The following is a 23,942-nucleotide window of genomic DNA, read 5'->3' as shown; positions in this document are numbered from 1 at the left end:
CAGTGCAGGCAGTGCAATGTTCCTCCTGTGGGATGTTTGAGGTGAGGGACACCAGTGTCCCGGCTGAGTACACCTGCAGGAAGTGTACCCAATTCCATCTCCTTGAAGACCGTGTTAGGGATCTGGAGCTGGAACTGGATGAACTCAGGATCATTCGGGAGGCAGAAGCAGCTATAGATAGAAGCTACAGGGAGGTAGCTACTCCTAGAAATTATGATACGTGGGTGATGGCTAGAAGGGGTAAGAAGCAGTCAGAGCAGCAATCCCCTGGATCCCCCGTTCCTCTGTATAACAAGTATTCTGTTTTGGATACTGTTGGGGGGGACGACTTAACAGGGGTAAGCCATGGGGCACAGGTCTCTGGCACAGAGTCTGTCCTTGTTGCTGAGAAGGGAAGGGAGGAGAGGAGTAGAGCATTAGTTAATGGGGACTCCATAGTTAGGGGGACAGATAGGAGATTCTGTGGGAACGAGAGGGACTCGCGGTTGGTGTGTTGCCTCCCAGGTACCAGGGTCCGTGATGTCACGGATCATGTTTTCGGGATCCTTAAGGGGGAGGGGGACCAGCCCCAGTCCTGGTACACATAGGCACCCAAGACATAGGTAGGAAAAGAGATGGGGATGTAAGGCAGAAATTCAGGGTTAGGGTGGAAGCTTAGGGCTAGAACAGAGTTGTTATCTCTGGTTTGTTACCTGTGCCCCGTGATAGTAAGGAGAGGAATAGGGAGAGAGAGCAGTTGAACACGTAGTTACAGGGATGGTGCAGGAGGGAGGAATTCAGATACCTGGATAATTGGGGCTCATTCTGGGGTAGGTGAGAGCTCTACAAACGGAATGGTCTACACCTGAACCAGAGGGGTACCAATATTCTGGGAGGGAAATTTGCTAATGCTCTTCAGGAGGGTTCAAACTAATTTGGCAGGGGGATGGGAACCTGAATTGTAGATCCAGTGTACAGGAGGTTGAGAGTAGTGAGGTCATGGATAAGGTTTCAGCATCGCAGGAGTGTACTGGCAGGCAGGAAGGGGGTTTGAAGTGTGTATACTTCAATGCCAGGAGCATCCGGAATAAGGTGGGTGAACTTGCAGCATGGGTTGGTACTTGGGACTTCGATGTGGCCATCTCAGAGACAGGGATAGAGCAGGGACAGGAATGGTTGTTGCAGGTTCCGGGGTTTAGATGTTTCAGTAAGAGCAGGGAAGGTGGTAAAAGAGGTGGAGGTGTGGCATTGTTAGTCACGGACAGTATTACGGTGGCAGAAAGGACTTTTGATGAGGAGTCGTCTACTGAGGTAGTATGGGCTGAGGTTAGAAACAGGAAAGGAGAGGTCACCCTGTTGGGAGCTTTCTATAGGCCTCCAAAAAGTTCCAGAGATGTAGAGGAAAGGATTGCAAAGGTGATTCTGGATAGGAGCGAAAGTAACAGGGTAGTTGTTATGGGGGACTTCAATTTTGCAAATATTGACTGGAAAAGCTATAGTTCGAGTACTTTAGAGGGGTCAGTTTTTGTCCAATGTGTGCAAGAGGGTTCCCTGGCACAGTATGTAGATAGGCCAACAAGAGGCGAGGCCACATTGGATTTGGTACTGGGTAATGAACCAGACCAGGTGTTAGATTTGGAGGTAGGGGAGCACTTTGGTGATAGTGACCACAATTCGGTTACGTTTACTTTAGCGATGGAAAGGAATCGGTATATACCAAAGGGCAAGAGTTATAGCTGGGGAAAAGGAAATTATGATGCGATTAGGAGAGATTCAGGATGCATAGGTTGGGGAAGGAAACTGCAGGGGATGGACACAATTGAAATGTGGAGCTTGTTCAAGGAACAGCTACTGGGTGTCCTTGATAAGTATGTACCTGTCAGGCAGGGAGGAAATGGTTGAGTGAGGGAACCGTGGTTTACTAAAGAAGTTGAATCTCTTGTGAAGAGGAAGAAGGAGACTTATGTAAAGATGAGACATGAAGGCTCAGTTAGGGCGCTTGAGAGTTCCAAGTTAGCCAGAAAGGACCTAAAGAGAGAGTTAAGAAGAGCCAGGAGGGGACATGAGAAGTCTTTGGCAGGTAGGATCAAGGAAACCCTAAAGCTTTCTATAGGTATGTCAGGAATAAAAGAATGACGAGAGTGAGATTAGGGCCAGTCAAGGACAGTAGTGGGAAGTTGTGCATGGAGCCTGAAGAGATAGGAGAGGCGCTAAATAAATATTTTTCATCAGTATTCACGCAGGAAAAAGACAATGCTGTTGAGGAGAATACTGAGATACAGGCTATTGGACTAGACGGGATTGAGATTAATAAGGAGGAGGTGTTAGCAATTCTGGAAAGTGTGAAAATAGATAAGTCCCCTGGGCTGGATGGGATTTATCCCAGGATTCTTTGGGAGGCTAGGGAGGAGATTGCAGAGCATTTAGCTTTGATCTTTATGTCGCCATTGTCTGCAGGAATAGTCATGATGTGGAGATGCCGGCGTTGGACTGGGGTAAGCACAGTAAGAAGTCTCACAACACCAGGTTAAAGTCCACAAGAGATGGGTGAGATTGGACTTTAACCTGGTGTTGTGAGACTTCTTACTGTGCAGGAATAGTGCCAGAAGACTGGAGGATAGCAAATGTTATCCCTTTGTTCAAGAAGGGAAGTAGAGACAACCCTGGTAATTATAGACCAGTGAGCCTTAGATAATTGATAGTGTGGATAAACAGAGAGATCTCGGTGTCCATGTGCACAGATCCCTGAAAGGTGGCACCCAGGTTGATAGGGCTGTTAAGAGGGCGTACGGAGTGTTAACTTTTATTGGTAGAGGGATCGAGTTTCAGAGCCAGGAGGTGATGTTGCAGCTGTACAAAACTCTGGTGTGGCCGCACTTGGAGTATTGCGTACAGTTCTGGTCACCGCATTATAGGAAGGACGTGGATGCATTGGAAAGGGTGCAGAGGAGATTTACTGGGATGTTGCCTGGTATGGTGGGAAGGACTTATGAGGAAAGGCTGAGGGACTTGAGGTTGTTTTCATTAGAGAGAAGAAGGTTAAGAGGTGACTTAATAGAGGCATACAAGATGATCAGAGGATTAGATAGGGTGGATAGTGAGAGCCTTTTTCCTCGGATGGTGATGGCTAGCACGAGGGGACATAGCTTTAAATTTAGGGATGATAGATATCGGACAGATGTCAGAGGTAGGTTCTTTACTCAGAGAGTAGTAAGGGCGTGGAATGCCCTGCCTACAACAGTAGTGGACTCGCCAACATTAAGGGCATTTAAATGGTCATTGGATAAACATATGGATGATATCGGAATAGTGTAGGTTAGATGGGCTTTAGATTGTTTTCACAGGTCGGCGCAACATCGAGGGCCAAAGGGCCTGTACTGCGCTGTAATGTTCTATGTTCCATTTAGATACCTCACCCTGGACCCTGTGAGATTTAACTTTATGCAACAACCTACCATGTGGTACCTTGTCAAAGGCCTTGCTAAAGTCCATGTAGACAACATCAACTGCACTGCCCTCATCTACCTTCAAAAAACTCAATTAAATTTGTGAGACATGATTTTCCACTCACAAAGCCATGTTGACTGTCCCTAATCAGTGCTTGCGTCTCTAAATGCCTGTAGATCCTGTCTCTCAAAATACCTTCCAACAATTTACCCACCAGAGATGTGAGGCTCACTGGCCAGTAGTTCCCAGGCTTTTCCCTGCAGCCCTTCTTAAACAAAGGCACAACATTTGCCACTCTCCAATCTTCAGGCACCTCACCCGTGACTATCGATGATTCAAATATCTCAGCTAGGGGAACCGCAATTTTCTCCCTAGCCTCCCACAATGTCCTGGGATATACCTCATCAGGTCCCTCAGATTTATCTATCTTGATGCGCTTTAAGACTTCCAGCACCTCCATCTCTGTAATATGTACACTCCTCAAGACATCAATATTTATTTCCCCAAGTTCCCTAACATCCATGCTTTTCTCAACAGTAAATACTGATGTGAAATACTAATGAGAAATATTCATTTAGGATCTCACCCATCTCTTGTGGATCCGCACATAGATGAGCTTGTTGATCCTTAAGAGGCCCTACTCTCTCCCTTGTTACTCTTTTGCCCTTTATGTATTTGTAGAAGCTCTTTGGATTCTCCTTTGCCTTATCTGCCAAAACAATTATGTGTCCCCTTTTTGCCCTCCTGATTTCTCTTTTAACTCTACTCCTACACCCGCTATGCTCTTCAAGAGATTCACTTGATCCCAGCTGCCTATGCACTTCATGTGCCTTTCTTCTTCTTGAGCAGGGCCTCAATATCCCGAGTCATCCAGGCTTCCCGACTTCTGCCAGCCTTGCCCTTCACTCTAAGAGGGATGTGTTTACCTTGAACCCTGGTTAACACACTTTTGAAAGCATGCCACTTACCAGACGTTCCTTTTCCTTCCCACAGACTCCCCCAATTAACTTTTGAAAGTTCCTGCCTGATACCATCAAAATTGGCCCTTGCCCCAATTTAGAATTTTAACTTTTGGGACAGACCTATCATTCTCCATAGCTATCTTAAAACTAATAGAATTATGATCACTGGTCCCTAAGTGATCCCTTACTAACACTTCTGTCACCTGCCCTCCCTTATTTCCCAAGAGGAGGTCAAGTTTTGCCCCCTCTCTAGTCGGGCCATTCACATACTGAATGAGAAATTCCTCCTGAATACATTCAACAAATTTCTCTCCATCCAAGCCTCTAATACTATGGCTGTCCCAGTCAATGTTGGGAAAATTAAAATCTCCGACTATTACCACCCTATTTTCTTGGAACTATCTGTAATCTCCTCATATATTTGCTCCTCAATTTCCTGCTGACTATTTGGGGGCCTATAGTACAACCCTATCAAAGTGACTTCCCCCTTCTTATTTCTCAGTTCTACCCATATAGACTCAGTGGCCGAACCCTCGGATATATCCCCTCTCAGTACGGCCGTGATGCTTTCCCTGATCAAAAATGCAACTCCCCCTCCTCTCTTACCTCCTGTTCTATCTTTCCTATCGCATTTGTATGCTGGAACATTAAGCTGCCAGTCCTGTCCCTCCCTTAGCCATGTTTCAGTAATTGCTATAATATCCCAGTCCCAGGCCATCAATGCCCTGAGTTCATCTGCCTTGCCCGTCAGGCCAATTGCATTGAAATGCAATTTCATGAGACGCAAAAACCCAGTCTGCAGGTGCAACAGGTGATCAAGAAGGCAAATGGGATGTTGGCCTATATCGCAAGGGGGATAGAATATAAAAGCAGAGATGTCTTGCTGCATCTGTACAGGGCATTGGTGAGGCCGCAGCTGGAATGCTGTGTGCATTATTGGTCCCCTTATTTGCGGAAGGATATATTGGCCTTGGAGGGAGTGCAGAGAAGGTTCACCAAGTTGATACCAGAGATGAGGAGTGTTGATTATGAGGAGAGGCTGAGCAGATTGGGTTTGTACTCGTTGGAATTTAGAAGGCTGAGGGGGGATCTTATAGAGACCTATTAGATAATGAAGGGGCTGGATAGGGTAGAGGTGGAGAGATTCTTTCCACTTAGAAAGGAAACTAGAACTAGAGGGCACAGCCTCAAAATAAAGGGGGGTCAGTTTAGGACAGAGTTGAGGAGGAACTTCTTCTCTCAGAGGGTGGTGAATCTCTGGAATTCTCTGCCCACTGAAGTGGTGGAGGCTACCTCGTTGAATATGTATAATCACGGATAGATGGATTCCTGATCGGTAAGGGAATTAGGGGTTATAGGGATCAGGCGGGTATGTGGAACTGATCCACTTCAGATCAGCCATGATCTTATTGAATGGCGGGGCAGGCTTGAGGGGCTAGATGGCCTACTCCTGCTCCTATTTCTCATGTTATTATGTTCTTATGAAATAAATGCAGTTTAATCTGGACTTCCCTTGCTCTCTGTCTTGCTTCTGTCTGATCTGTCTTGTACTCGGATTACTGACACTGCCTTTACTAATTAATGTGCTCTCTTTAACTTCCATGCTGTCCTCAAACTCCTCTTCTGTTTCCCTACTGCTCTGGATCCCACCCCCCTGCAAAACTAGTTTAAACCCTCCCGAGTGGCTCTAGCAAATCTCCCCACCAGGATGTTAGTCCCCCTCCAGTTCAAATGTAACCCATCCCTCTTGAACAGGTCAGTCCTTCCCCAGAAAAGATCCCAATGATCCAAAAATCTAAATCCCTGCCCCCTGCACCAGCTCTCAAGCTAGGCATTCATCTGCCTAATCCTCCTCTTCGTACTCTCACTAGCACGTGGTACCGGTAGTAGTCCTGAAATTACTGAAATAGTGTAGAGGGATGTCAGCAGTTGCTGATAAGATGCAAGACTGGGCGGAGAAGTGGCAGATGGACTTCAACCCAGATAAGTGTGTGGTGGTTCATTTTGGCAGGTTGAATAGAATGGAAGAAGATAATATTAAGGGTAAGACGCTTGGCAGTGTGGAAGAACAGAGGGATCTTGGGGTCCGGGTTCATAGGACACTCAAAGCGGCGTCGCAGGTCGAGGCTGTGGTTAAGAAGGCGTATGGAATACTGGCCTTCATCAATAGAGGAATTGAGTTTAGAAATCGGGAGATAATGCTGCAGCTGTATAGGACCCTGATCAGACCCCACCTGGAGTACTGTGCCCACTTCTGGTCGCCTCATTACAGAAAGGATGTGGAAGCCACAGAACGGGTGCAGAGGAGATTTATGAGGATGTTGCCAGGATTAAGTGGCATGCCTTATGAGGATAGGTTGAGAGAGCAATGTCTATTCTCCTTGGAGAGGCGAAGGATGAGAGGTGACCTGATAGAGGCGTATAAGATGTTGAGAGGTATTGATAGAGTGGATTCTCAGAGGCTTTTACCCAGGGCTGAAATGGTTGTCACGAGAGGCCACAGGTTTAGGGTGCTGGGGAGTGGGTACAGAGGAGATGTTAGGGGTAAGTTTTTCACTGAGAGGGTGGTGGGTGCGTGGAATCGGCTGCCGGTAGTGGTGGTGGAAGCGGATTCGATTGAGTCTTTTAAGAGACTTTTGGATAGGTTCATGGAGGTTAGTAAGATAGAGGGTTATAGATGAACCTAGAAGGTAAGGAAATTGTTTGGCGCAACTTGTGGGCCGAAGGGCCTGTTTGTGCTGTAGCTTTTCTATGTTCTATGTTCTACTACCTTTAAGGTCCTGCACATTAGACTTCTGCCTAACTCTCTATTCACATTTCAGGACCTCATCCCTTTTCCCACCTATGTCGTTGGTACCAATATGTACAACCTGTACAATATGTACAAGTGTCTACCTTATTTTCTCTCAAACCACTTGGAATTTAAAATGAGTTTCCAATTTTCTGTCTCTCATTTTGTGCTACTTCCCAAGACAAATTTCACATTTCAACACTGGATAGTCAGCTGTGGTTGGGGTGAATCCTCACAGGGGTTGAAACTTCTCCACCGTATTGGCCAAATTGTAAATCTAGCCCGGTATCTTTGACTGCGATTTTGGGAAAGTCATTGAAATGATCTTGAGAGATCTCGTGAATGGAAATGCATAACTTTTTAAAGGGCAGTCAGTATGGACTCAAGGAGTGGGAGTCGCTTTTAATTAACCTGTTGAAGATTTTCAAAAGCATGACGAACATGTTGGACATAAAATTGATAGATTTGTAAATTATTCATAGCTTTTACTTTCTTGATGCAATGCGTGTCCTGAAACAATATCAGTATGGCATTGTTGAAGGCAGGAAAAGATAGAAATTAATCCAATGCGTTTTCATATATCGGTGTGTTTTTGTAGATAATTGCAGTCTTTGATTCTTAATTCTTCCCTGAAGCAGGCTTTTGGATTTGATATCGTACAATATTTATGTAGGTTTAGTGCATGTGTAATAGGGACAGAAGGAGTCAGTAGTGGAAAATGGCCTATAGCCTGTTTTACAATTAAAAATAAAATCAGGCCCAAGTGTAGAACAAGCTGCCAATTTTCTATTGACCATTTTGCATTAAAGTCCAAGATGAATTTCAGCCCCAGTGGATCCTTAAATTAAAGCTTTGATGAGTTCACAGGAATGAAATATTGCCACACAGCGCACAAACTGTTCAGAATTTCTTTGATCCTCCCTGCATCATAATTGTGAGTAGTTTTTGGAGAATGTAGAACATCAGTTCTGTTGTTTGGGTACCAAATTAAAAGCTTTTTTTAAAAATTAAATTTTAAATCTTACAGTTTCCTTTAAAGAACACTGCATAGACTTGCACATATAAGCTGTTGAGTTATTGCATTTAACTGCCTATCTCACAAGAATCATGTGACTAAGTAGTGGTAAAAAATGAGTACAGCTTTCTGTGCATTACTATTGGAAGCTTGCAGAACATGATGATCCTTTCCAAAGGCAATAGTGAGACCAATACATCCATCTCAATTTTGCTGCAAAGAACACAAGATTAGATCATTTGTTGTGCCTGATTAAACAAACAGTAAAATGGTTTCAAGAATGTATTATTTGGAAACTATAACTTTTATAAAATTCAGATTTAAAAGCATTTAGGGAACAGCATATTTGTGAAATATATAGCCATGTAAAATAAGCTGAGTTATCACGTGATCCAAGCAAAACTGTATGACATCTGATAACTTAATTCCGCTGGAGAGATCTTGGAAATATGTTATTTTTCTCTGAATAAACAGATGTTCCATATGTACAAAGTAAATACTTTGAATAATTGCTTGAGGGTTAAAAGCAGGAAGACATTATTATGTAGTGTGATGAATAATAGTATTTTTGGAATGTGATTATATTTCCAATTGTAAATCTGGCATCTACAAATGGAGGTTTTCCTAATTTCCACCCCTTTGGCTGTTCATCTGTGCAGCATGTTGATCTCGCTGTGAGAGGATAGAAGTGAGCCAAGCATATGGTGTACAAATGCAGTGCCCTACTGCAGACAGGCAGACAGGAGGTGGGAATTTGAAGCACTTTGTTGGATGGAGCATCAATTTTGCCTTGAAAGGGATGTCAGCTTTACCTTATGCTCCAGTGGAAAATTGACATTGTAAACCATCATCGCACTTGCTCCCATCAATTCATGATGGTAGCACGCGGACATAGGGAAAAGAGCACATTTCCCCTTGGATGATTAACTTTTGCATTGCTGGGATCCCCATTGTTTTCGCAGAAGAAAGAATAGATTCAGGATTTGTTCAGGGATGAGTGTGCTGACCACGGACACTAAACACAATAGAAATTCATATGAAGGATCACGCTAAAACATAATTAAGCAGCCATTTCAAAAATCATGAATGGATGAGGGGACCATTTTATTTTGCTCGGGTTTGATGCCCTCCTCCATTCTTAGTATCCAAAACTACATTTTGTGGAAGTTTTCTCTTAAATATTTCCAGACATCTGCTTGGTGATCTTGAGCATCTGGTCTCCTCAGGGATTCAGCTCCACAGCTACAGAGCTTGTTAATGACAACTCAATTTTAAATGATCTTAAATAATAGCATCAATGTCATTCTGTGCAAAATATAATTGTTAAAAAGTTGAATACATAACTATGTCCATAAACGGATCATATTCTGGTACTTTCAATATTATTGAGATGAAATATTGATTCATACCAATTGACCAGAAATATTAATAATGCATACAAACTTAAACATGCAGATTTATGACATTGCATGAAAATGGAGCCAGCATTTTTGATAACTGGGACCACACCGAATGTGATTTTACAGGTAATATCTAGCATATATTTAATTTATGCCGAGTGTAAGAGACAAGAAACCACAAGTTCTTATATTCCATGAAATATAGCCTCCAACTGTTGTGTGCAAGACTTAACTCCCAGGCAACCTGCAGATTCTCCTCAACAAAAGAAATCCTTCACTTTTGTGTCTTCCCACTGAGCTGAGAGTTTATCTTTTAATCTGTAAGAAAGCTTTCTAAAGAGTGTTCTTCTCTTCATGTTTGTGCAGCTCATTGCTGCCGATGCAGCCAAATGTCATGTCTTCATTTCAATAGGCGACATTTTATTAAAATCCACCAAGAGGTACTAAAATTGCCCCTTTGTCCTGTTGCAGCAATGACAATGCAATTCATCAGCCACCGTTTCCCTGACTACCATGATGCTACAATAGGTAAGCCACGAAGCTGCTTTGGTAATATTTTTTCTTCCTGAATAGTAAATGTTGTGATTCATTTCTTGATTGCAGTTCGGAGAACCCAGCTGGCTTTCTGGTTTATTTTCCCGTCCTTCACTTCCAAATTAATGGGCTCAAATTGTGGTTTCTGCGAGTGACAGTCAGATTCATTGATGGAAACTTGTGAGAATAAACAGGAGTTTTATGTGAGACAAGACTGCAGTAACTCAGCCTGTGGCAGCACGAGCTATTAAAGGTGACATGACTCTGAGGTATAAGAAGGCCCTTCCATCTTCAAAGCTATGCGAATAAATTGTGTTTATATGAAATCAGAAATGCCACTTAAAAATCAGTGTGGGCAGGACTTCAACTTCGAGTAAGTTCCTTGTGGAAAACTGGATATGGAAAACTTTCAGAATTCAAAGGCAAGTTTGTGAAGCAGACCAGTAAAATTGAATAAAATGAAGATACGGAGCTGGATTTAACATCTGGTCTCCTTTGAATTAAGCTGACAGGTGAGGCTACTCAATGCATCTTGCTGATTGGGATTCTCAGTCATTTTGTCTGATACTGAATCAGTTGGCACATGGTTCCTAGAGGGGAAGGGATGCACAAAATGCCCTGCCTGGGGCAGCAGGGGCGACAGGGTGGCATAATGGTTAGCACTGCTGTCTCACAGCGCCAGAGACCCGGGATCAATTCCTTGTCCGTGCGGAGTCTGCACATTCTCCCTCTGTCTGTGTGGGTTTCCTTCGGGTGCTCCAGTTGCCTCCCACAGTCCAAAAGACATGCTGATTAGGTGCATTGACCATGCTAAAATTCTCCCTCAGTGTACCCGAACAGGCGCCGGAGTGTGGCGACTAGCGGATCTTCATTGCAATGTTAATGTAAGCCTACTTATGACAATAATAAATACATTTTAAACAGTATCACACAAACATTTTTTTGAACAATGGAGGAACATTGTTGCTCATGCTGTCTCCAGAGTAACAAAATTATGAAAAGCTTTCTTTTTGAAGGACATCTAGCAACGCTTGTAATGACACTGAAGTCCCACATCAATTGGGAGGAGTGTGTGATGTTAGACCATGATTTGCATATACAAGTGGGAGATCGTAAGCCAAATTTCTCCCCTCACATTGAAATTTCATTCAAAACAAAGCTCAGGTTATGTTCAGTTGTGCTGCTTTATAAAACCAGAAAACTAATGTGGAAGGACATTTGGCAAATTTCAGCTAGCTGCAATTTGCTCATAGCTCAGCAGGGTAAATCAAGATTTATTAAAAATTTTTTTACAAATGTTTAGCATTGTATCAACTCGGTGCATAATTCCCACCATCTTAGAGCATTGGCTTCATTAGTGCACGTAGTGAGGAAGATACCCAATACTTTAGTCAGTGAGCATGTGTCAATAATGTGGGGCATTGTTGGTATTTGTTGGCAAAGACGTTTGGCATTGTCATGCAAACCCCTCCATGGGTGAAGTCTTGAGGTGTCAAGTGCCTGTCCACTTCAACAACACTTGCAATTTCTCCAGTGTGAACAGGTGAATCCTGGTTGATGTGTCAACTTGTGGAAAGCTGATCAGAGGTGATTTACAGGAACATCTTCTGTCCACGTTTCACTCCAGAAATGTGATAAAGAACAATCAAAAGTAAGCAAAAAATGTTGCCTATATTGGCTGTCTTGAAGAGTCATGCTACTGGTTGCTTAAACAAACCAAAATGCACTGACAACATGATTTTGTCACAAAATCTATTCTCCAATTTTGCCATCATACCTGAACAATGAAGATTTGAAGGAGCTGTGTTGAGAAGGGCTGGTACTCATGGAAGGGGAGTTTGAAGTAATGGACTGGATTTATGGAGCACTGTGGTCTCCAACCCCTCATCAAAAACGTCGAGGCATCCCACCCAATGGTCCGATGGCTGGTCCACAGCTGGTTAATGCTCAGAGCAGCATCACTTGGCTGGATGCCCTTCCCTTTAGAGGAAACCCCACTGAGAGAAATACTGCTCAATTGGATGGTCGGCTGCTTTGCTGTACCAGCAGTATCACTGGTGTCCAGTGCTGGGACTACAGGCAGCCCCACCAGGCCAAGGAAACCCAGACTGACAGATAAGTCCAGGATCTCACCAATGTCAGGCTGGCAAGTCCGGGTTAGTGGGTTGAAGGGGACAGGGAGTAGGGGCAGGTTTTAAGAGATCAGGAGGGAGCAGAAGGGTGGGTTAAAAAAGGAAGGGATCACCTGGGGGTGCCTCTGGTTGTTCCAGGACCCCACAGCTGAGGTTGCCCTACCTCGCTTGTCTGTTCCCAACCTGCGCGTGGCGTCACCTGCTGCAGATATAATACTGGTGGGGACAGGCTGAGGCTAGTAAGTGGTCTATAATTAGCCACTAAAGGGCCTGCATTGGCATACAACCCAATAGCTTCCCCATCCACTCTTTAATCAATGTGGGGGCAGGGGCAGGTGGGCAGGTGGTGGTCATGTGGCACCCATTGAATTTTATGGACCCCCTGTTGGTAGAGGAGTGTATAATTGAACTGAATGTCTCTGATAGTAGCATATGGTTTCATAAACACCAGCTCAGTGTTTACAGACCTAAATGGGAATGTAATATTCCACAATTCAGTAACAATCCAAGATGAGTGTAAAGAGGAAGGACTTTCTCCCGGATACAGGCAGCAGATTTGGTGATTCACTTATTTTGGATCTTGTTTTTTTCATCACTTTCCAGCATTTTTGTTTAGTTTAGTGACCAGTTAAGAGTGATGCTCAAATACAGAGGGTGAGTACAATAGTGAGTTCAGGAGAGGTACTAGAATATAAAAGCAGGGATGTCTTGATGCACCTGTACAGGGCATTGGTGAGGCCGCAGCTGGAATACTGTGTGCAGTATTGGTCCCCTTATATGAGGAAGGATATATTGGCATTGGAGGGAGTGCAGAGAAGGTTCACCAGGTTGATACCGGAGATGAGGGGTTTGGATTATGAGGAGAGGCTGAGGAGATTGGGTTTGTACTCGTTGGAGTTTAGAAGGATGAGGGGGGATCTTATGGAGACTTATAAGATAATGCGGGGGCTGGATAGGGTGGAGGCGGAGAGATTCTTTCCACTTAGTAAGGAAGTTAAAACTAGAGGACACAGCCTCAAAATAAAGGGGGGTCGGTTTAAGACAGAGTTGAGGAGGAACTTCTTCTCCCAGAGGGTGGTGAATCTCTGGAATTCTCTGCCCACTGAGGTGGTGGAGGCTACCTCGCTGAATATGTTTAAAGCGCGGATGGATGGATTCCTGATCGGTAAGGGAATTAAGGGTTATGGGGATCAGGCGGGTAAGTGGTACTGATCCACGTCAGATCAGCCATGATCTTATTGAATAGCGGGGCAGGCTCGAGGGGCTAGATGGCCTACTCCTGCTCCTATTTCTTATGTTCTTATGTTCTTATGTTCTTACTAACAGTGTCAATCAAGTAAATGCTTCCGTTTAATGCTTAATAATTACCTTTTCATAATGCTACAGGGGTTACTTGCTACAGGTACACATATACCTGAACATGATTGTAAACTTACATGGACACCTACTTAAAACTATTACCTTTCCTAAATGTCTGACAACAATCAGAGAAAGAGAATCATAGAATCCCGACAGTGCAGAAGGAGACCATTCTGCCCATCGAGCCTGCACTGCCCACCCACACCCTATCCCCATAACCCTATGTATTTACCCTCGCTAGTCCCCTTGACACTAAGGGGCAATTTAGCATGGTCAATCCACCTCATCCGCACATCTTTGGACTGTGGGAGGAAACCGAAGCACCCAAAGGAAACACACGCAAACACGAGGAGAATGTGCAAACTCCACACAGACAGTGACCCAGGCCGGGAATGGAACCCAGGTCCCTGGCGCTGTGAGGCAGCAGTGCTAACCACTGTGCCACCGTGCCGCCCCATGGAAGGAGGAAGAATGCCAGTCAGAAGCACTAGCTGGGGAGTTGGAGGATGCAGAGAGTTTTGAAAATTAGAGAAATTGAAGTGTAACTGAAATCCAGCTCCAACATGCAGCCCTCTCAGTTTAATGGGAAACTGATCAAAACACTGAGTTAATATAGAGTCTGGCTATTTAAACTGGTCATTACCACACCTAAATAAAACATTATTGGACTCTTGGCAGAGTGGAAGATCAGAAGGATCTTGGGGTCCGAGTTTATAGGACGCTCAAAGCAGCTGTGCAGGTTGAGGCTGTGGTTAAGAAGGCGTATGGTGTGCTGGCCTTCATCAATCAAGGAATTGAGTTTAGGAGTCGTGAGGTAATGTTGCAGCTATATAAGACCCTCGTCAGACCACACTTGGAGTACTGTGCTCAGTTCTGGTCGCCACATTACAGGAAGGATGTGGAAGCGATAGAAAGGGTGCAGAGGAGATTTACAAGGGTGTTGCCTGGGTTGGGGAGCATGCCTCATGAGGATAGGTTGAGTGAGCTCGGCCTTTTCTCCTTGGAGAGACGAAGGATGAGGGGTGACCTGAGAGAGGTGTATAAGATGTTGAGAGGTATTGATCGAGTGGATAGTCAGAGGCTTTTTCCTAGGGCTGAAATGGTTGCCACAGAGGACACAGGTTTAAGGTGCTGGGGAGTAGGTACAGAGGAGATGTCAGGGGTACGTTTTTCACCCAGAGGGTGGTGAGTGCGTGGAATGGGCTGCCAGCAACGGTGGTGGAGGCGGATTCGATAGGGTCTTTTAAGAGACTTTTAGATAAGTACATGGAACTTAGTAAGATAGAGGGTTATAGGTAAGCCTAGTAATCGCTAAGGTAGGGACATGCACAGCACAACTTTGTGGGCTGAAGGGCCTGTATTGTGCTGTTGTTTTTCTATGTTTCTATTATTTATTGTAGCTTCAGTCTCAGTTCCTTCTGGCAAACATGTTGCTGAGAGTACTTAGAGCTTTCTCAACCATGGAGATGAGGTCAGGGTGGGAGGTGCCTGGGGTATGTTTAAGAGTACATCAGAAGAGTAAGACCAAGACTATCTATGAGAGCATTGACATGCTATGGTTGAATCAACATGGTACACAGGAGGGAGAGGCACAGGAGAGTTGCTGAGGTTGCAGAAAGCACTACCCACATCACATGGCTTAGAATCATAGAATCCCTATAGTGCAGAAGAGGCCATTTGGCCCATTGAGTCTGCACTGACTCCCTGACAGAGTAACTTACCCAGGCCCTCTTCCCCATCCTATCCCCGTAATCCCACACATTTCTCATGCCTAATCCACCTAACCTGCACATCTTTGGACTGTGGGAGGAAACCAGAGCACCCGAAGGAAACTCACGCAGACACAGGGAGCATGTGCAAACTCCACATAGACAGTGACCCAAGACCAGAATTAGACCCGGGTCCCTGGAGCTGTGAGGCAGCAGTGCTAACCACTGTGCCACCAGGCTCAACTTCCTTGAGCTCTCAGAATAGCAGTGCTTCCGCAGGCCAAGGTTGTCACCTGCTCGCTGTTTGACCAATGGCTGTGAAAGTGATCATCACCTTTTCCCTTCCTGATTTTTCCACAGTGCTACAAAGAACAAAGAAAAACAAAGAACAAAGAAAATTACAGCACAGGAAGAGACTCTGCAGTCCTCCAAGCCTGCATCGACCATGCTGCCCGACTGAACTAAAACCCCCTACCCTTCCATATCCCTCTATTCCCATCCTATTCATGTATTTGTCAAAAAGCCCCTTAAATGTCACTATTGTATCTGCTTCCACTATCTCCCCCGGCAGCGAGTTCCAGGTACCCACCACCCTCTGTAAAACAACTTGCCTCGTACATCTCGTACAGACATAACCAGGATCTCGCAATCAGCTGCATGGAAATGTAGATGGCAGCTCACTGATGGACTACTTTGCTAGGGCTGACAATTAGGTAAACTTGTCTCTAATGCCAATAGTTAGTGCGAGTACTGCCACAGAAACCAGGACTTTTATGAATTCCAAGGGATTTTATTGGTTGGTGTACAATCATGAGAAGAGGTTCATGCAAATCTGTACCACAAGACCATGAGATGTAGGAGCCGAAGGAGGCCATTTGGCCTATCAAGTCTGCTCCATCACTCAGTGAGACCATGATTGATCTGATACGATAATCCTCAACTCCACTTTCCCACCTTATCCCCATTACCTTTGATTCACTTACTGATTAAAAATCATCAAATTCCCAAGGAGCTGTCCCAATACCTCCTTATTACAGCCATCCAATATTCGAGACATTTTTATTCCAGATTAACGAAACCATTGTGAACATCAGGGCCACAACTAAGGAAAGCAAAAGATGAATTCAAATTCCAGAGTTAAGTATTGACTTGGAATCAATAAGGAACACCCCCTTTCAAAGGGCAAGGCTGTGATCCTGGTGGTGGGAGTAAGAGCATGCATGTTCTTCAGCTAATTTACCTTCCTGCCCAATGGGTCCACATCGTGTGTCCATATTCATCAGTGAACAAGTGAAAAGGCAAGCTGGCATTTGAGATGAAATAATGGACAAGAGGTGGAAGTAATGCAAATCAATAAATCTTACGTGGCATTTTTAAAAAAGGGCACCTAACAACATAACATATTGTCAAACACCGATATGCGTAGCCTTGATGAATTACAGTTCCTTCAGTTTATGGCCTGGGTTTTCACTGAGTTTGGCAGATTTTGGAGCCCTTTAAGCATGGCAGGCTTGTCCTAATCCAGGATTCTCAACCCACTCCAGGGCTGTTTAATTTTTCAGGAGTCCTGTTAAGGGGTGTGAGATGGTTCCTATCAAAAGCCTGTACCCTTGCACTTCCGACCTGGCCGGCTCCATTGCATCTCCTATTCCTCTGCAATTTTCATGGAATTGGGTTAGGTTTTTAAAGAGTCATGGTTCACAGTCCTTAAAGGAGTCATGAACACTAGTTTTCATAAGGGAATCTTTTAAAGGGTAAGTTTGGATAGTGGTCCCCCTCATGCTGCCAAGCCAAGCTCTGCCTTACCACCCACCCTATCCAGTCCCTCATGCTCCCTTGTCAAGCCCATGCCCATTGATCCACTGTACACTTTCTAGAACCAATGAACACCACAGCGTATAGTGACATGTATAAGACCACAAGACATAACAGCAGAATTAGGCCACTCAGCCCATTGAGTCTGCTCCACCATTCAATCTTGGCTGATATTTTTCTCATCCCCATTCTCCTGCCTTTTCCCCATAACCCCTGGCCCCCTTATTGATCAAGAATTTATCTATCTCTGTCTTAAAGACACTCAATGACCTGGCCCCCACAGCCTTCTGCGACAAAGAGTTCCACAGATTCACCACTCTCTCGCTGAAGAAATTCCTCTTCATCTCTGTTTTAAAGGATCATGCCTTTAGCCTGAGGTTGTGCCCTCTGGTTCGAGTTTTTCCTGCTAATGGAAACATCCTCTCCACGTCTGGTCTATCCAGGCCTCGCAGTATCCTGTGAGTTTCAATAAGGTCCCCCCTCATCGTTCTAAACTCCAATGAGTATAGACCCAGAGTCCTCAACCGTTCCTAATACGACAAGCTCTTCATTCCAGGGATCATTCTTGTGAACCTCCTCTCGACCCTTTCCAAGGCCAGCACATCCTTCCTTAGATATGGGGCCCAAAACTGCTCACAATACTCCAAATGTATAAAAGAAGGCTTCAACAAAATGCAACCCATTGATAATTTTATTCTATGCTTGAACAAGATATCTGGACCAAATTAATAAGAGTGTCCAAGCCTGATCGAGTATTGAAATGTATAAAGCACAAACCCTTGAAGCCACTTACCTTGTGTCAAGTAAAATTGAACACAGAGATCAAAGAGTTTGAGCTGTCAGTCAAATAATGTTTCATCCTGGGGAGCAGATGTTCTCCTATTGTAATAGCTTTGGGCTCTCAGCCAAGCATAGTTTTGGGTTTTTGTAATTAAATCCAATTCAGCCAATTTCAACTATCTTAATCCAAATGACCTGGGCCATCGAAAAGACATCTATGGCATAAAAATGACAGGTAACCTCTCAATCTTTTGCTGTAAGCGTAGAAATGTTTTGCCAGAGGAAATCTATACTGCTGGATTACATTACTGCAATCGCTCTGCTAGGTACATCACTTGGAGACACTCCACTCACTGACAGCAAGAGTTTTAATGCAGCACACCCTTTGCAAAGTACAGTTGAGAGCTGTGAATCTCTGCCAGCAGGTTTCACCATTAACTGAATGCTGGCTTTCACAGCATGATGGAATTAAATCCTGGGAACAATGCGATGTGTTTTATTTTTCTAGCCCATTATTCCTAGCAAACAGCAGCCACGGTTGTAGTGCGACAACCATCATTGTGAGTGCTTGAGTGCTTTGTGAATGGCAATAATATTAACTGCAAAATCATTGAACAGCACCCATTTATGCCCCAAGGATTCAACATTTGAGAACAGTGGTAACTATCCATTTCGTTTGTGGACTGTCTTCTGATAAACATGAAATTAGTGCACTGAGCCAGCTTGTCTATTGATACTGGTTTCCTGAAGACAAATTACAGCTGATTACAGAATGGGGCCATGTAGTAAATGTTGCTGCTGACTGATAAAAATGCAAAGTCAATTCACCCATCAGACTGTTCAATCATTGATCACACAAAGAACATAAGAGCAGGCAGTGTTACAGAGACACAAAGGACCAGGATGAATTGGTTTCCTAGGCTGTAATAATAATCTGTTTTGAGTGCTCATCTGCCGGTGGCACTGGCCAATATAACAGCAGTCTGTCTTGGCCCCTAAAGTTGAAGCAGTTATAAAGGTTATACGAATTCTTGTCATTTTGGAGAGAAAGAACAAAAAGATTATTTCCACTGAGGGAAGGCAGTACTGTAAATAATTCCACGTTGGCCTCAAATGAAAGGGGCACTATTATCATGAAAGAGCACTTGGCGAAGTGTTTTCATTGCTCACGGAGAAAAGACAATAGACTCATATGTCATCTTCATCATACTGATACGCTCCAAGACATACAGCAGTACAATACTCTGGAACAGTTGGATGGTGACAAATGACTATTTGGATATAAGAATAGGACAGAGGTAATGGTGACGCGGAGATGAATTCATTGATTTAGTCAGTAGCAATAATAGAGGGGAAGTCAGCAGTTGATTCTGAAACAAAGGAGATTCAATTAAACTATTTTCATACGCAGTGTCAGTAATCCTAGTACCAGGGAGGTCAAACAGAAGCAAGACAGAGAGCAAGGGAAGTCCAGATTAAACTGCATTTATTTCAATGCAAGAAGCCTGACGAGCAAGGCAGATGAACTCAGGGCATTGATGGCCTGGGACTGGGATATTTTAGCAATTACTGAAACATGGCTAAGGGAGGGACAGGACTGGTAGCTTAATGTTCCAGGGTACAGAAGCTATAGGAAAGATAGAACAGGAGGTAAGAGAGGAGGGGGAGTTGCACTTTTGATTAGGGAAAGCATCCCGGCCGTACCGAGAGGGGATATATCCGAGGGTTCGACCACTGAGTCTATATGGGTAGAACTGAGAAATAAGAAGGGGAAAATCACTTTGATAGGGTTGTACTATAGGCCCCCAAATAGTCAGCGGGAAATTGAGGAGCAAATATGTAAGGAGATTACAGACAGCTCCAAGAAAAATAGGGTGGTAATAGTCGGAGATTTTAATTTTCCCAACATTGACTGGGACAGCCATAGTATTAGAGGCTTGGATGGAGATAAATTTGTTGAGTGTATTCAGGAGGAATTTCTCATTCAGTATGTGGATGGCCTGACTAGAGAGGGGGCAAAACTTGACCTCCTCTTGGGAAATAAGGAAGGGCAGGTGACAGAAGTGAGGGATCACTTTGGGACCAGTGACCATAATTCTATTAGCTTTAAGGTAGCTATGCAGAATGACAGGTCTGTCCCAAAAGTTAATATTCTAAATTGGGGCAAGGCCAATTTTGATGGTATCAGAAAGGAACTTTCAAAAGTTAATTGGGGGAGTCTGTGGGAAGGCAAAGGAATGTCTGGTCAGTTGCATGCTTTCAAAAGTGTGTTAACCAGGGTTCATTCCTCTTAGAGTGAAGGGCAAGGCTGGCAGAAGTCGGGAAGCCTGGATGACTCGGGATATTGAGGCCCTGGTCAAGAAGAAGAAAGAGGCACATGATGTGCATAGGCAGCTGGGATCAAGTGAATCTCTTGAAGAGGATAGGGGGTGTAGGAGTAGAGTTAAGAGAGGAGAGCAAAAGGGGGACACGAAATTGTTTTGGCAGATAAGGCAAAGGAGAATCCAAAGAGCTTCTACAAATACACAAAGGGCAAAAGAGTAACAAGGGAGAGAGTAGGGCCTCTTAAGGATCAACAAGGTCATCTATGTGCGGATCCACAAGAGATGGGTGAGATCCTAAATTAATATTTCTCATTAGTATTTACTGTTGGGAAAAGCATGGATGTTAGGGAACTTGGGGAAATAAATAGTGATGTCTTGAGGAGTGTACATATTACAGAGAAGGAGGTGCTAGAAGTCTTAAAGCGCATCAAGGTAGATAAATCTGCAGGACCTGATAAGGTATATCCCAGGACGTTGTGGGAGGCTAGGGAGGAAATTGCGGGTCCCCTAGCCGAGATATTTGAATCATCGATAGTCAGGGTGAGATGCCTGAAGGTGTCTGAGGCACCTGGAGAGTGGCAAATGTTGTGCCTTTGTTTATGAAGGGCTGCAGGGAAAAGCCTGGGAACTACAGGCCAGTGAGCCTCACATCTGTGGTGGGTAAATTGTTGGAAGGTATTTTGAGAGACAGGATCTACAGGCATTTAGAGATGCAGGGACTGATTAGGGACAGTCAGCATGGCTTTGTGAGTGGAAAATCATGTCTCACATGTTTAATAGAGTTTTTTGAAGGGGTAGCCAAGAAGGTAGATGAGAGCAGTGCAGTAGATGTTGTCTACATGGACTTTAGCAAGGCCTTTGACAAGGTACCGCATGGTAAGTTGTTGCATAAAGTTAAATCTCACGAGATCCAGGGTGAGGTATCTAAATGGATACAAAATTGGCTTCTTGACAGAAGCCAGAGGGTGGTTGTAGAGAGTTGTTTTTCAAACTGGAGGCCTGTGATCAGCGGTGTGCCTCAGGGATCGGTGCTGGATCCACTGTTATTTGTCATTTATATTAATGATTCAGATGAGAATATCGGGGGCATGGTTAGTAAGTTTGCAGATGACACTAAGATTGGTGGCATAGTGGACAGTGAAGAAAGTTACCTCCAATTGCAACGGGATCTTGATCAATTTCATCGGTCAGAACATTGAATAAAGGAGTTGGAACGTCTTGTTAAAGTTGTACAAGACATTGGTAAGGCCACACTTGGAATACTGTGTGCAATTCTGGTCACCCTATTATAGAAAGTATATTATTAAACTAGAAAGAGTGCAGAAAAGATTTACTAGAATGCTACTGGGACTTGATGGATTGAGTTATAAGGAGAGGCTGAATAGACTGGGACTTTTCTCTCTCTGGAGCGTAGGAGGCTGAGGGGTGACCTTATAGAGGTCTATAAAATAATGAGGGGCATTGACAAGGTAGATAGTCAATATATTTTCCCAAATGTAGGGGAGTCTAAAACTAGAGGGCATACGTTTAAGGTGAGAGGGGAGAAATACCTTAGTGTCCAGAGGGGCAATTTTTTCACACAGAGGGAGGTGAGTGTCTGGAAAAAGCTGCCAGAGGTAGTAGTAGAGGCGGATACAATCTTATCTTTTAAAAAGCATTTAGATGGGTACAGAGGGATTTGGGCCAAGTGTGGGCAATTGGGATTAGCTTAGGGGTTTTAAAAAAAAAAGGTGGCATGGACAAGTTGGGCCGAAGGGCCTGTTTCCATGCTGTAAACCTCTATGACTCTATGAGTTGATAATGATGCAGAATTTAGTCAATAATCATTTTACAATGAGATGCAAAGTGGATTACAAAGAAGAAACTGGAAGCTCAGATCTAGTTTAGAAATGCACTATTCACAATGGCACACGGATTCTAATGGTCTGAGTGACCCTCAGGTGAGTTACCTCACTAATATCCAGTCATGTCAGTCAGTAAGTGTAGCCAATCCCAGTAGGCTTTGCTCAGAGGCTGACCGCTGGGGAAGACCTATAACCACATCCAGTTAAAGTTGTGCAAGAGTTCAAATGACATCATCTGATCACCATTTGAATCAGTTGATGAGACAATTGACAGCAAAGTGAAAGGAGTGGTCAGTGGGATGGTAAACCCCATTTCTCTAATCTTAACTGTTGGCCTGCTCATTCACACTGATGGATTGAGTTAAAATTGAGCTCTTGCTATTTGGCCATTTATCTGATTGGCCATTTCTGGGACCTTGCTGTGTACAAATTAGCTGATTGGGTTTACTGACATAAAGACAGTGGCCGGGATTTCCCTGCCTTTCACGCCTTGCTGCTGCTGCAAGCGAGGATGGAAAACATGGCGCTCAGCAAAATCAACATCACAGCAACGGGACCAGAACATCCTACTGGCGTGAATCCACCCCGTGACTGCACTCGAAAAACTGACAAATATTGTTTTGGATAGGATGTGAGGAGGTTCCATATAAACACATTCCTTCCAATGCTGTGCACAAGAGATGAAACCTCGATTGCAATTAAAAAGGAATTATGTTTTAATTGATATTTTATCAATTCACTTCCTTATGAAAAGAACAGCTTTTTAAACAATTGAATTGTTCAGTTCCAGAAAATTCAAAGTACATTGTTCCAAACCATTTAACAGTGACTAAACTTCAAGGCACAATGGATCAAATTATACTTAAATTCATGTTTCTCCCCCTGCAGAAGATGCATACGAGGCTCAAGTCCGAATCGATGATGATCTTGCATATTTGGACATATTAGACACAGCTGGACAGGTCTATTTTTGCTCCTTTGAGTCTTTAAGCAACCAAAAACTGCAAATACCTCAATGGACTCGCTTAAGGTCATGTCAGGGTGGCAAAGAGAGGAAATGACTTCTAAATGACATAGAGAAATTAATTTTTAAAATTCATTCATGGGATTTGAGGATTGCTGGCAAGGTCAACATCTTGTAAGTGGTAACAGACAACTGCCACTGTGCTGGTGCTGAATATTTAAGATGGCAGATGGGGTGTCACTGAAGCAAGCTGCTTTGTCTAGAATGGTATTGTTGGAACTGCATTCATCCAGATTGGTGGAGAATATTCTATCATAACTCCTGAATTGTGATTTGATTTGATTTGATTTATTATTGTCACATGTATTAGCATACATTGAAAAGTATTGTTTCTTGCACGCTATAAAGTCAAAGCATACCGTTCATAGAGAAGGAAACAAGAGAGTGCAGAATGTAGTGTTACAGTCACAGCTAGGGTGTAGAGAAAGATCAACTTAATGCAAGGTAGGTCCATTCAAAAGTCTGATACCAATTGATTCAAGAAACTGTTCTTGAATCAATTGGTACGTGAACTCAGATTTTTGTATCTTTTTCCCGACGGAAGAAAGTGGAAGAGAGAATGTCGGGATGCGTAGGATCCTTAATTATGCTGACTGCATTTCTGAGGCAGCAGGAAATGTAGACAAAGTCAATGGATGGGAGGCTGGTTTGCGTGATGGATTGGGCTACATTCACGACCTTTTGTAGTTTCTTGCGGTCTTGGGCAGAACAGGAGCCATACCAAGTTGTGATACAACCAGAAAGAATGCTTTCTATGGGGCGTCCGTAAAAGTTGGTGGGAGTCGTACCTGACATGCCAAATTTCCTTAGTCTTCTGAGAAAGTAGA

At 43.9% G+C, this 23,942-nt stretch overlaps 1 protein-coding gene across 1 annotated transcript in view; it reads left to right on the top strand.

The window, feature by feature from the left end:
- The first annotated feature begins 10,067 nt into the window (after positions 1 to 10,067).
- The window catches only part of LOC144502445 (GTP-binding protein Rit2-like), a 222,636-nt gene continuing 208,761 nt past the window's right edge, over positions 10,068 to 23,942 (top strand). Inside the window, 2 exon segments of the mRNA XM_078226412.1 lie at positions 10,068 to 10,122; positions 22,980 to 23,053. Coding sequence (XP_078082538.1) covers positions 10,068 to 10,122; positions 22,980 to 23,053 — 129 coding nt within the window.

The sequence above is a fragment of the Mustelus asterias genome, chromosome 1, assembly GCF_964213995.1.
Source record: "Mustelus asterias chromosome 1, sMusAst1.hap1.1, whole genome shotgun sequence".
NCBI lineage: Eukaryota > Metazoa > Chordata > Chondrichthyes > Carcharhiniformes > Triakidae > Mustelus > Mustelus asterias.
The sequence above is the reverse complement of the archived record's forward strand: the minus strand, read 5'-3'. Positions and strand labels throughout refer to the sequence as shown.